The sequence below is a fragment of the Gambusia affinis genome, linkage group LG09 (assembly GCF_019740435.1).
Source record: "Gambusia affinis linkage group LG09, SWU_Gaff_1.0, whole genome shotgun sequence".
Taxonomy (NCBI): Eukaryota; Metazoa; Chordata; class Actinopteri; order Cyprinodontiformes; family Poeciliidae; genus Gambusia; species Gambusia affinis.
In genome coordinates, this window is record NC_057876.1 from 6,091,213 (window position 1) to 6,105,217 (window position 14,005).

Consider the following 14,005-nt stretch of genomic DNA (forward strand, 5'->3'; position numbering starts at 1 on the left):
TATCCCTGGAGTCCCGAAGCTTTGTGACATTCTCTAGACAGAAAGAATCATTTCTAGATTCGCCAGTTTCCAAACAAGCCTGGCTGTGACACTTTGAACTCCAAATTTAAGTAGATACATTTTCTAGAAATCACTTTTTCAGTAGCGAAGCCCACTGCAAAGATGTTAAAGTGCAAGAAAACCCAGACAAAGGGCAGCAAAGAAATCATTGTGAAGTTTATTGGGCTATGATGTCAATACTTTACTTAATCTGAAGAAGAGATGCAGTATTAATCAAAACCTTAATTTTGGCTTTTGAGGTATGAAGGTAGTCTCTTCAGCAGCTATACCTTTTTAATCATATTTGTGGTTTCTTTTTGGCACATGGTCAAAGAAATGACTGAACGTCCTTCTCAAGTACTGATTCTAGGTTTTTGTCCTGGCGGTTGTGAACATGAGCATAGAAAAATCCACGCAACACAACACAAGTCGCCAAAACACTTTATTTTCATAAATGCGTTCACACTTCAATTATCCTTTGTAATGTTATGTACACTTAATTTGCTCCCATGGTAAATAAAATATCCAGTGTGGAAGAAGTAAGGGTGAAAAAGAGAAGGTAGCAAAATAATGAAAAACTAATAAGCACAAGAAAAGGGAAACTTAAAAAAAAAATAATCAAGGAATATATACTGTTGATCTTTCATAATTAAATTTGATGTATACGTGGTATTGCCAGAGATGTACAGGACTGTGCAAAAGTCTTGAGTCATGTGTTTGAATTTGCTTTCAAAGACTCGCCTGCTGTAAGTTTAAAGTGGGTCCAAGGATTGGCTCTTCAGGCTTTCGAAGGTTCTTACAACTTTTTCAGTCTTTTGTTTTCATCTGACCATTTTTAGAAAAAAAAATGTGTCACTTTTCTTGAACCAATAATCACCTGTGAACTCTTTGACATTAAAATAAGCGCATTAAGTTCGGGCCAATCTGTCAGATAATTCAGTCGATTTTCAGATACTTGTTTTTCAATATCAATCAAAGTGGGACACTCTTGCGACAGAACAGGAAGTCAACACTTACAGGTGTTTTCATGAAGAAATAACAAGGGGGGGTTTAGCAGTAAGAGCTCAGTTAGTCATGGCATAGACTACCTTTAACCACATTAGAATAACACAAACTCTGATTTTGCCTCATCTGTTGCAGTTCCATTCCTGTTTTTGCATGCTTCAGTTCATCAGCAAAATATAAAGAGAAGAGAGACTTTTACACAGTCCTGTGTTATCTCCAAATAAGAGGTAGGGTTCCAGAAACTTGAAATGCTGCGCTTGTACAACATTAAGCAAGGCGCCCAGCTGTTGCCTACAGCTCCCCCTGGTGGGAATAGCTGTGAACAACACACCCTTTTTTTTCTTCCTCAAAGTGCATATCATGACTGGACTTAAATCTCCAAAAAAAAAAAAAAAAAAACTTAAGGATTTAATTTTTACATAATCAGCTAATAAAACAAAAATGTGTTTAAAATATAAGTTAAATCGAAGTCTTATTTACTTTTGTTTTAGTTTTAGTACTCCTAAAAACAGCAAGATTTTTAAACTCCTGGGGATGTAAATTTAACCTCACTACACATTTTGGCTTTTTTTTTTGTTCCCCTATGCATGTTAACAGAATTGTGCTTCACGTTGTGGAGTTACAAATTATTCTTTTAAAGAGATTTCTGCATTACTTTCAAAAAATTACAAAATGACATCTCCCGTCATTGTGACTTTGGCTTATAAGCATGATCAGAGGTCTAGAGTCTTACACAACCTGTACTATCAGTTACATGTCTTTTAAAAAAAAAGGCACCATCCATCACACGGTGGCACAATGCAATTCATTATGAATTAACATGAGCTACACCAACCAGACAAATGTCACAAACTTTCTTTTCCGCTGAGAAATTAAAGCGGCACAAAAGTGTACCGTCTTTTTAAAATGTTCTAGTGAGGTGGTAATGACAATTTTCAAATGATTTCTTGACTTTTGGATTTTTAATGGCAAGGGGAAAAGGTTTAAGATAAATTGCTCTAGCAGGATATTTAATGCACATTAGCGGTAAAACCAGCACTGGTCCCCAACGCCGCCCAAAGGCTCAGGCAGGCTACGTTCTTCAAACTGTCCTTCTAATTTTACTGTGCCGCGACAATCTGACCTACCCCAGTGTTATTATAACATCAAACATATTAAAAGTCTATTTAAATTATTCACCATAAGCAGAGTTGCACAGAGACAGTAATTGGTGGCCCCGATAGGACGATTTACTGCTGCACCAGTTTTTAAAAGTTTGTTATCAGTGAACACATCACGTGTGAGTTCGCTGGATATTGTTACCGAATCAAAAGGATTTAAACACGCCATCAGTAGAAGGAAGAAAAGCTTTAAGGCAGTTCCAGAAAGAAAGGTATTTTTTTTAGAGACGCATGTCAGCTGGGACGGCAGGGAGTTGTTTAAACGAGGGAATAACAGGAAGGCTCTGTTTAATCTAACTCTGTTAGTCATGGACCACTCTGAAAATAAAACGCAAGACTTTGGAAATATTAGAGTTAAGGTAAAGTTTTACTGACCATAGGAATACACACACAGAGACTGCTGTTAGCAATGCTAACTGTGGTAATCCAAAGAGTTTCCAACGTTACCTGTAATCATTTTGTCTTTGGTTTAAAATGGCATTAAAATCTTGCTCAACCGCAGAGCTGTGCGACACCAACATCTCACTCCCTCACACAGTGTGACATCACCTCCGACGTAAATGGTTAATGAGTGATCACAGAAAGGCTGCTTAAGGCAATAAATAAATCAATGGCTTAACAATACACCAGATAACGGCAAATATGTATTTTCTTCTGAAGTATTAAGTTGGACACTGATGTTATTCATTTTGAAATAATATTCCAGAAAAGAAATGTCGTCACTGGAAACTGGCCACCAGACTCTAATCGATGCGTCTCTAAACATATTTAGAGCAACAAAAACTAAAAACCAAACTGTTTGTCCAGTTGGGGCTGCACCCATAAGTGCAGCCATTACCATGCAAACAGCTGTTATTAGTTATTAAGCTTCATTAATGTAGTACTATGAGTATTCTGCATGTGGAAATGACATGGAGCGCTTTCTGCGAGATCAATTGTCTGGCTGAGAACCCTGGAGCGTTATTTGATTCTTTCTTTCTATTTCAGTCATGTAAGCGTTGCCAGACGCAACCTCAGAATAATAATAATAATAATAATAATAATAATAATATATAAAAAAAAAAAAATCCGTAACAGATTTGATCGATTCCTCGTCGCTTTTGACTTGTGCTCCCTGCATAGACAAACACAGCACTGCTGGATTCACGTCCGACTGCAGCCAGACGAGCAAAAGCAAGCAAAGACCCTGGCTGCCGACCCTGCCAACAAACAGAGACACGTGCCCCTCTGCCACGGCCGCATTTCAAAGAGATCATTCAACTCCCACACAGACAGACAGACAGACAGACAGACCGAGAAAATGTACAATAATGCAAATAATAAAGCAAAGTGGATCACTTGGAGGAAGCAGCTACATTAGAAAAATAATATATTTTACCTCTCAGCATTTCAATCTTTATAATATAGACAAGTTAAGGAAATTCGCTTTATGAGAACACCTCTAGAGCCCGTGGAAATGTCGGGAAGTTTTTAGCAACACTCTACGTGAAGGAGTAACAGTTTGAGATCCAACATTGCACAAGCAGAGCAAAGGCATTCCACTGTCACTAAATAAGAAGCACTGTGGTTTAAATAACAGTTCTCGGCTCACACGGGGTGACGTATGGAGTCACCTAAACCAGAAAAAGGAGAAATCGAATCATCTTTTCCTATGTTTTTCTATTTGAAATTATATTCTTAAAAGGTTTGGGGTTTTTTTGTTGTTTTTTTTTCCACTTTCGACTCACTCAGCCCTCCAGCAGCTCCACCTCTACAACTCTACCCCCGGAGTGGAACACGTCGTTCCTCTCCGGCTCTAAGACTCCTCGGACGCGGTCGGTCTCTTCAGGTCTCGGATCTGCTTGATCAGGTAGTTCTTCTCGTCGCAGAACTGCTCGTCTTCGGACCGGTCCGTCTGGAAGTGGCTCAGGAAGTCCACCAGCTTGGCCTGGTTCTTCAGCAGGATGTCGAGCACTGGCTGCGTCTTGTTTGGGTTTGCAACAAAAACCTTAAGAAATGTAAAAAAAAAAAAAAAAACATTTTCCATATAAATACACCCAGCTTCTATGTGAACCAAAGGGGTGATATTTATTAAAACAACCAATCAGAGCCAGGAGGCGGGTCTTAGCACAACAAGAACATGAGGTTGATTGAGAGGCTAAGGAGCTCAATTTTTTTCATATATTATCCATCTCATACCATACTGTTACGACATAGTGACAGTTCCAACAATGATGTAAAAAAATATTGTTTTATGAAAGTTACACACTGCAGCTTCATGTACCATAATTGTGAAATATTTTCCGGATATTAACCTCTTCTTGATACAAAACAAATAATGCAACATATATTTTATTTATGGCACAGACAAAAAAAAATTCTAACAGGAAAAAAAAGAGAGAATGTTCAAACTTTTCAGGCCGTTTCTTTTTAGTAATTTCAGCCAAAAATGCAACGTCATTCTCCTCTCAAGCGCCTGAGTCCCAGAACACAATCAAGATGTCTGAGTGCGACTCAGACTTTTGCCTGGTAGAAAGCTCCCATAAGACCTAGAATTAATGAATTTAAGACCAACTTGCATTGTTTTTTTAAAAGAACCTCAGAGATTTCCAGGTCTTCACTCCATCTACATGAATTTAAAGAGGTGGACACCCTGGTTCAGATGCCAGAGGAATCCCCTGAGTTTTCTCTTGTCGCATGAAGCATAGACTCATTCTTGCCATTTTACTTTAAAATATAAACATTTAGATCGCGCTTGTAGATCTTTTTTTTTTTTTGTGCGTCAATGCAGTGAAACCGTGGTATTTTCAACCTCATCATACCGTGAGAATCTCGGGACGAATTTTGGCATGCACACCTTAAAGACGTGGAATGCTTCGAACTGGATGTTGCGGCTGTTGTCTCGCAGGAGGTTCATCATCAGCTTCAAGTTCTCTGCTCGACTGATGTAACTTGTCATGACAGTGAAGTTGTGTCTGTCCAGCAGGAGTTCTCCCAGGAGCTGGACAAGCAGTAGATAAATGCAGTAAAGCAAAAATGTACGCTCAAATCAAAGTGTAATTCAAACAAGAATATGTATCCAAACCTTTAAAGACTGCCGCTTGGTGACGTAGTTATCAGAATGCAGCAGTTTTTCGTACTCTGTGAACACCTGGTGGAGATTTTAAAAGCTGGTTGAGCACAGAATAGGCAACGTTTGAATGACGGAAAACTTCAGACTAGAAAAACAAAACAAAACAAAAATAAACCACTCACCCTGTCGTAGTTGTTCTCCAGAAAATCCGCACACATCATCTTGTGTCTTGTGAGAAGATCCTAACAAGAACAAAAAAAAAACAAAACATAAATAAATAAAGGAGGACCAATTAGCCAGAAATGATCGGGCACAGCTCGCCAGTGAAAAATAGAAATGGCGTACCTTGAAAGAGGCGAAGGCGTCCGAGGCGATGTCGAAGGTGGAGAGCTCCACGTAATGGAAGAAGCGGAAGAAATCCTCGGAGAAGAGCACCGACCTGGCGAGCGGCTCGTGACGCAGACACTCTCTCAACATCATGCCGCAGTTCAGAGCCACTTCTGGGCTGTCGTATCTGCACAGGTTGACACATGTCAGCGTAGCTGCGAGCGCAGTCGCACGCAAAACTCAAAACCCGAGCAATTAGACGAGACCGAGCAGCAGATGAGACAAACGACGAGCACTCAGGCCCGTGAACCGCTTTTGATCCGACAACAAAACTGCATCTGCGGCTCTTCTTTCACAGCGAGGTAGCTGGCCAAAAAACACAGACAACCGTGCAGAGAGGAGAGTACATGAGTGGCGAAATAACTTACCGCTTCGGTATTAAATGTCAACATTTCAAGTCTGCCCTCCCAACAATTACGCTAAAAGGTCTTCTCTGTCGACATGACATTTTAAGAGATCAGGTTCAATCAAAAACCAGCAAAAAAATAACAACAATCCAACACACAGCTGCCTGGGATGGTATTTGATCTGCTGAAAGTTGCCTGAGACGGTCCCAGGTCAGAGCCGCTAAAACTGAATTTTGTTCTCTACGGCATGGTGGGGCCTTCTTTTTTTTCCCAAGAGCTGTAAAACCAGCGCTCTTCTATCTCTCCATCAGCATATGAAACCACAAAGGTGAGCGCAACGAGTTCCTGCTTGTTCTTCCGGGAGCTGTCGAAACTCAATGCGGTGCGCAGAAGTGCTACCTACCGCTGTGTGTAAAGAGATCAGGAAAAAAATAAAAAAATCCTAACACATGAAAGGAAACAGTTTTGTTTCTCGTTTGATTATTTTATTTATTTATTTATTTTTTTTTAACCTTATCGCATGGATGTTTAAACACAAACAATCACATAAAGAGCATTCAGGACTCACCCTTTCAGAAGCATGAAAAGGATTTCTGGGTGCGTGGAGATGTATTCGACGGTGGGTGTGCGGCTGCCAATCTGACGTCTCACAATATTGCTGAACAAATGGACCACATCCTTCTTGCCCTGCAATAAAATGACTCAGCTCAACATGCGACGTTCGGATACGAACAGGAGCGTAGACTCTGATCGTTGCAGGTCCCTGCAAAGCTAACTTTAAACAGGAAATAAGGCCCCCCCCCCGCCGCCAACCTCAAAATCAATCTTCTGCAGGTTTGCGATGAGTGCGATGAGAAGGTTGGTGTTGTATAATTCTTGCGCCAGCTGGGCCACAGCTTCAGTGTGAGGCTCCTTGTCCCCTGTCCCACTCAGCACCTCCTTCAGGGAAGCAAGGTTTTTGGACACTTCTTCCGCAACCTTGAAACAAGAAGGATAATCGGGTCGTGTAATGCAAATTAACAATGCAAAAAAAAATAAAAATAAATAATAAATCTGTTTAAAACAAGCTAGATCAAAACAACAGCAACGAGAACGTCTCGAACCTTTTCGCACTTCTTGCTGTCTGCAGCATCCAACTTCTCCATGTGTGCAACATTCTCCTTCAAACTCCTGACTATTTCAGCTGGATTCTTCTGGGACTTCCCGAAAGGAAAAGGCATGACTGAAGACAGGTAATCCAATCCTAAAAATATAAATAAAATAAAAAAATCACTGCAGAAATAAAACATTTTAATTAGAGATTAACAATATAACAGCAATGACACGAGTAAAACCGGGGTGACATTAATAACCGATGTTCGTGCTGCTGTTGTTTTTCTATGCGTTTCGGGAGGTGGATGAGGTCGGCCATATTTGTTTTGTCGTGTGACGCTGATGCGGCGCAGGACTGTGTTGTGTTTGACAGAAGCAGAGAAGCGACCTCAGCGAGGTTCCTGACGTCGCTTTTTTTTTTTTTTTTCCCCCAAAGTTGAAACAGTAGGGAAGTACACATGGAATATTGATAACTACAAATCGTTTAAATATGATACACTGTTTCTCCAACACAAATTTAAGGCCTTTTTAAGACCACTATGAATGGAATTTAAGAAACTCAGTCCAGCCAACTGGTGATACATTTGCACTTACCCATGATGGATACAAAAAAAAAAAAAAAGCTAGCTAGGAAGCAAGGGGATGTTAGCAGTGAGTCCCAGAACGCAATGAGGATGTCTGCGTGTGGCTCAAACTTTTGCCTGACAGAAAAGTCCAGCAAGAAAAAAAAAAAAAAAAGTAAATCAAATAGTCCTGTCAAGAGAATGTTTAAGACCTGTGATTAATGTACAGTGGGGCAAAAAAGTATTTAGTCAGCCACCAATTATGCAAGTTCTCCCACTTAAAAAGATGAGAGACCTGTAATTTTCATCATAGATATACCTCAACTATTAGAGACAAAGGGAGAAAAAAAATCCAGAAAATCACATTGTCTGATTTTTTAAGAATTTATTTGCAAAATATGGTGGAAAATAAGTATTTGGTCAGCTACAAACAAGCAAGATTTCTGGCTCTCACAGACCTGTAACTTCTTCTGTAAGAGGCTCCTCTGTCCTCCACTTGTTACCTGTATTAATGGCACCTGTTTGAACCCGTTATCAGTATAAAAGACACCTGTCCACAACCTCAAACAGTCACACTCTAAACTCCAACATGGCCAAAACTAGAGAGCTGTCAAAGGACACCCGACACAAAATTATAGACCTGCACCAGGCTGGGAAGACTGAATCTGCAATAGGTAAACAGCTTGGTGTGAAGAAATCAACTGTGGGATCAATTATTAGAAAATGGAACACATACAAGACCACTGATAATCTCCCTTGATCTGGGGCTCCACGCAAGATCTCACCCCGTGGGGTCAAAATTATCACAAGAACGGTGAGCAGAAATCCCAGAACCACACGGGGGAACCTGGTGAATGACCTGCAGAGAGCTGGGACCAAATTAACAAAGGCTACCATCAGTAACACACTACGCCGCCAGGGACTCAAATCCTGCAGTGCCAGACGTGTCCCCCTGCTTAAGCCAGTACATGTCAAGGCCCGTCTCAAGTTTGTTAGAGAGCATTTGGATGATCCAGAGGATGACTGGGAGAATATCATATGGTCAGATGAAACCAAAATAGAACTTTTTGGTAAAAACTCTACTCATGTTTGGAGGAGAGAGAATGCCGAGTTGCATCCAAAGAACACCATACCTACTGTGAAGCACGGGGGTGGAAACATCATGCTTGGGGGCTGTTTTTCTGCTAAGGAACCAGGACAACTGACCCGTGTGAAGGAAAGAATGAATGGGGCCATGTATCGTCAAATTTTGAGTGAAAACCTCCTTCCATCAGCAAGGGCATTGAAGATGAAACGTGGCTGGGTCTTTCAGCATGACAATGATCCCAAACACACCGCCCGGGTAACGAAGGAGTGGCTTCGTAAGAAGCATTTCAAGGTCCTGGAGTGGCCTAGCCAGTCTCCAGATCTCAACCCTATAGAAAATCTTTGGAGGGAGTTGAAAGTCCGTGTTGCCCAGCGACAGGCCCAGAACATCACTGCTCTAGAGGAGATCTGCATGGAGGAATGGGCCAAAATACCAGCAACAGTGTGTGAAAACCTTGTGAAGACTTACAGAAAACGTTTGATCTCTGTCATTGCCAACAAAGGCTCTATAACAATGTATTGAGATGAACTTTTGTTACTGACGAAATACTTATTTTCCACCATAAATAAATTAATAAACAATAAATAATAAATTCTTTAAAAATCAGACAATGTGATTTTCTGAATTTTTTTTTTCTCCCTTTGTCTCTCATAGTTGAGGTATATCTATGATGAAAATTACAGGCCTCTCTCATTTTTTTAAGTGGGAGAACTTGCACAATTGGTGGCTGACTAAATACTTTTTTGCCCCACTGTATTTAAGATTAACCAATTTCTAAAATAAATTTAAGACAATTCAAGGCCTTCACTATTTTGGGATTCATTAATTTAAGACCTTTCAATGGTTCCTAAACATCATGTGACATACACCACACTTGTAAATGTGTGCACATGTTTCTGCATCTTTGTTCTTGTAGATTGTGGCTGTCGTCTCTCAGCTCCAGCGCAAGTAAAAGCTACAAGCTCAATCCCTCATGACCTCTGGAGGCGCTCGTACTTTAATTACATGCAAACACATGGAAACCTGAAATAATCAAGCTACAATGTAAAGTAGGGAGATACAAATTTCCTACATGATCAAATCAATTTTTTAAAAAAAAAGCAAAAACAAATGGCAGTTTGACAGATTGGTACCTGGAATGGTTTAAAGAGAAACATTAAAAATTTTTAGAACTGCCATAATGAGGCAGTACAAACATAAAAACTGAGGTACAAAACATTTAAAAAAATAAACTAATTGTTATCCCAGGTAGGTAATCGAGAGTTAGTCAATTATTACTATAAATCATGACGATCAGAAGGAAAATGCCAGAATATTACACGTAATTATATTTGAATGCATGCTTCATTTTGAAGACTTTGTGTTGGATATTTCCATTTGTTGTGATTACCTGTTTGAGCCCATTTAAACTTATGAAATATGACAGATTATAGCTACTGTTTTTAACAAAAGTAACTCTATTAGTAGAAATTTAATGCGGTTACAGCAGACTACAAAAGATGACAGGATTTTTTTTTTTTTTTACGTTAACAGAGCAGGAGCTAAGAGATTCCCAGGCTGGAAGGAGCTTAAAAAATTGTTAGAACACACTGTCCCTTTGAAGAAAGATCAATTTCAAAGCCAGTGGCAACAAAGCAAAACAGTGGCCACCCCTACAAATTTGCTGGCAAGCCCTATATGCATTAACATATTTAATGCATATCAAAATTATTAATTCAAGACAGGAGAGAATGAGGTTGAACTACTTGAAAAGGTTAATATATTTGTGAATTTCAATTTATTTATACTTGAGTACATTTTTGTTTCTATGAACTAAATAATATCAACCTCTATAGACTACAACATGATAAAATTTAAATTCTGCTATGTCTTTTGGGTTTATTGAGCCACCCTAATGTTATTAATTGCTGCCCTTTTGAAAACTTCCAAAAAGGACCTTTGTGCATAGCCAGAAATGGTAAAAATTACAACCACTTAAAATAGCAAAGCGGTAAAATTACCCACATCAAACAACTATTTGACCATTTTCTATGGTCAAATAGGAAATACCAAACAACTAAGAGGTGCAAAAAATAAGAAATAAAAAGAAGTAACATGGCGCTAAAATGCAATTGAATAAAGAGTGTGAGTGAGAGAGAGAGAAGGGGGGCTGGTGGGCACCTTGTTGCCCCTGGAGCCAGTCGTTTCATAATCCGTCCGTGGCTAAAGTTAGCTCTGAAAAATACCACAACACTGGTAAACTTGCATAACTTTGAACGTTTTAAAGATAGGTTACTACTTCTGTCCCAAATATTACATACATTAATGTTTTGTGTACAATCATATGCCAGGCGAGTGACAAAGGCTAACTTTCAACAGCAACGTCAAGGAGGATGTTACGGCTAAAACGACGTTAAAATGTCAACGTTACATTCGGTCCATCAGGAAAGTACAGCTAGCTTCTGACCTAGTTAGCAGCACCGAAGACCGGCCGAACTAACCACAAAAACACCTTTACAAGTTCTAAAGAAACCTCACAGAAAAACAATAAATATAAATTTTAGGCTATCAAAACTCACCAAATGCGGTGTCGCCCTGAAACCGAAAGACACTCGACTGCTAGAGGTTAGTTAGCGAGATAGCAAGTTGCCTCCACTTTCTTTACTGTGTGTCGCTACTCTAAACTGTGGGGAACGTTATCTGATAGTCCGGTAGCTGAGTGACATTCGCTAACTGACGGTCATAGCGCTGATTTTGTCATCTAAAGCTGCCTTCTGAACTTGAAAGGGGCCGAGTTGAACGGGGAGAGCTGCGGGGCTAGCCTGTCTGACAACTTCATTTCCCTGTTCTTTTTCTAGCGAAACAGCCGTCCTCTCTCATCCCGGGGACACTGGGCGGGTGTGTTGCGCTCTGCTTGTTCTGTAGAAAGTGACGATCACCAGCGTCAGCCAATCAGCGCGTCCGCGGCACAACTCACTGAGACGCCCTCTTTACTGCGGGGTGCGCCTGTTTTACGGCTCACGCTTTTTTTGTCGTGGAGGAGGGAAGCGCAAAGTCATCAGTGGAAGCTCTTCTGACGGGCTGACCTGCGAAGAAAATTAAGCGCATCTGACTTGTGTTTAAAAAAAATAAATAAAAACCCGACAAGACCTGGGACTATTTCATACTATTAAAGTAAAGGTTTAAAATGAAGCTAAAGAAACTACTAAAGAAACTAGAAAATGTTGGAGTCTAAAAGTAAACATATTAATTTGTTTAAGGTATTTAGCGAAGATAATTAATAAAAATCAAGCAAGCAAAAATATATACAATTAAAATAATCTGTTTCTTAAACATTAGGCAAGTCAGTAGATAAGCTTGAAAAATAAAATCTAAAAATTAAAATGAGTCCATTAACAAGTAAATACATAAATGATTTTAATTAATTGAAACTAACCAATTAATTACAACTATTTACTGATTTATTACACATGGCAGACAAACAAACAATTTAAATACTTTAAACAGACAGTATTTAAACAAGCTGTTTGTTTAAACAAGTCTGGACAAGTTTATAGACTGGACAAGAAACTTCCTTAATTATAAAAAAAAAAAATAACAAACAGAAAAAGATTTAACTTAACCGGACTCAAAGCTTTTTACATACGCAAAAATAAAAAAATAAAATAATAATAAAAAAAAACATCAGAGGTTATCTTTTTAATACCGTAGATGAAAATATTGGTTCTTATTCTTGGGCTCTTTGGCGACATCTCATCCCATCAATATCTCATATGCTGTGCAAGTTTGCAAACAGTCTTGGAGCTGCATGAATTATTGTTACAATTTATTATTTAGCAGAGAGCTTGACTGGCTAAATAAAGCTCCCGCGTCCTAATCCAATCATGACTTGCAAAAAACATATACACTTTAATCTGCACGTAATTGCAAATAATACCTATAGGCAAAATGAGATTCTGCTAAATTCTATTAAAACTGGACTAAACCAAACAATTCCAATAATTCAAAGCAAATGTGTTTTCTTTTTTTTTTCCTGAGAAGTAAAGGATTTCTATGTTTAGGTTTATTTATTTTTACAATGCTTCAAAAGTATACATACAGTTTATTAATATTACTTATTAATAACTCATATTTTAATGTTGACAACTTCACTGGTAGAGTCAGTGACATATATAGTCTGATACTATGTTCAATGGATGCACTGAATCTACTGTGTATTGGAACGCGCTATAGAAGCAATCTGCGTTTTCTTAGGTGACTTGGAAGGAACGAACACAAGAATCATTTTGAGAATCATCCATATGGAAGAAAATGCGTCAAGATAGCTACATGCACCCAGACTTAGTTAGGCGAGCACGAGCAGATTGTCATTATTCTTCATCCAAAATTAGCAACAGAAAAAAACCCAACAACAAATGAATAAATAGCATTGTGAAACATAAATAAACCTAACCTAGAAATCCTTCACTTCTCAGGAAAAAATAAATAAATAAATAACTGCATATGCAGCAGAAAGAGAGTGCTTGTCGACTAACAAGCTGCTGCGACTGGTTGACTGACAGGAAGCGAGGCCAGAGCAGCTGTTCTGTCAGCTTAAACAATGGGAAGGATTTGAAAATCCCTCGGAGAAGGAGCCACGCCATGTTGGCTGCCGCAGCGCTTCTGGAGTTCAACGAGCAAGTGTGAGATACATAGCAAACAGGTCTTTAATAGAATCCGTTGGAGGAAAAAAAAAAAGGATTTCTTCAATTTCTTTCCAGCCAACTCCAAGCATAAGAAGAAGAAGAAAAAAAAAGGTTTCAGTGACTGAAGTAATGCTTAAAACTGAGTTAACATTAGAAAATGCAAGAAGCTAGTTTGGGTCTTAAAGTTAAAGGAATTCACATTCATTATAATTTATTTCTATATTTCATAACAAACACCCTAACTGTCAGCTTCAGAAGAAAGGAAAGGTTTATGCCCGTAGTGCTAAAAGAAAACTGCATCTAGGACAAAAGCATATGTTGGTACAAGAGCAGCCTGTTAACTGAAAGATGGGCCTATATTTCTATCTTCAGAGGCTGAATTGACTAAAAAACATAAAGAGTGAAGGAAACAAGCTGATTTACCCAGTTACTGACAACTTGCAGATGAAGCAAAGAACCTTATGCTGAATTAAACCTTAAAGTCTCAAAGACTTTGCTCATCAAGTCTGAAGAATGTTTAGGATAGACGTTTCTGTGGATGATAACCGATGTGGTCAGAGCATTAAAACTATTCCTCCTGGACTCCTGGATTTTGATTCAACGATGACG

At 39.0% G+C, this 14,005-nt stretch overlaps 1 protein-coding gene across 2 annotated transcripts; it reads right to left on the reverse strand.

The window, feature by feature from the left end:
- Nucleotides 1–468: 468 nt before the first annotated feature.
- Nucleotides 469–11,693, reverse strand: cab39l1 (calcium binding protein 39, like 1). 2 transcript variants are annotated; one of them, XM_044127454.1, is made up of 9 exons: nt 11,291–11,693; nt 7,094–7,233; nt 6,804–6,968; nt 6,559–6,677; nt 5,602–5,770; nt 5,439–5,498; nt 5,269–5,334; nt 5,041–5,184; nt 469–4,191 (listed from the first exon to the last, which is right to left on the reverse strand). In XM_044127454.1, exons 2-9 carry the CDS (start codon nt 7,208–7,210, stop codon nt 4,000–4,002), a joined length of 1,032 nt encoding a protein of 343 aa, XP_043983389.1. In that variant the 5' UTR covers nt 7,211–7,233; nt 11,291–11,693; the 3' UTR covers nt 469–3,999. The 2 variants fall into 2 exon arrangements, with proteins under 2 accessions (XP_043983389.1, XP_043983390.1); XM_044127455.1 differs by lacking the exon at nt 11,291–11,693 and adding an exon at nt 10,893–10,941.
- Between the last annotated feature and the right edge of the window lie 2,312 nt (nt 11,694–14,005).

Bases quoted from the DNA above. Each gene is read 5' to 3' on its own strand.
- cab39l1 (XM_044127454.1), bottom strand. From the start codon at position 7,210: ATGCCTTTTCCTTTCGGGAAGTCCCAGAAGAATCCAGCTGAAATAGTC. The intron at 5,499-5,601 runs GTACGCCATTTC...TGTTCTTGTTAG, and splicing joins ACGCCTTCGCCTCTTTCAAG to GATCTTCTCACAAGACACAA. The intron at 5,335-5,438 runs GTGAGTGGTTTA...AATCTCCACCAG, and splicing joins TGGAGAACAACTACGACAGG to GTGTTCACAGAGTACGAAAA.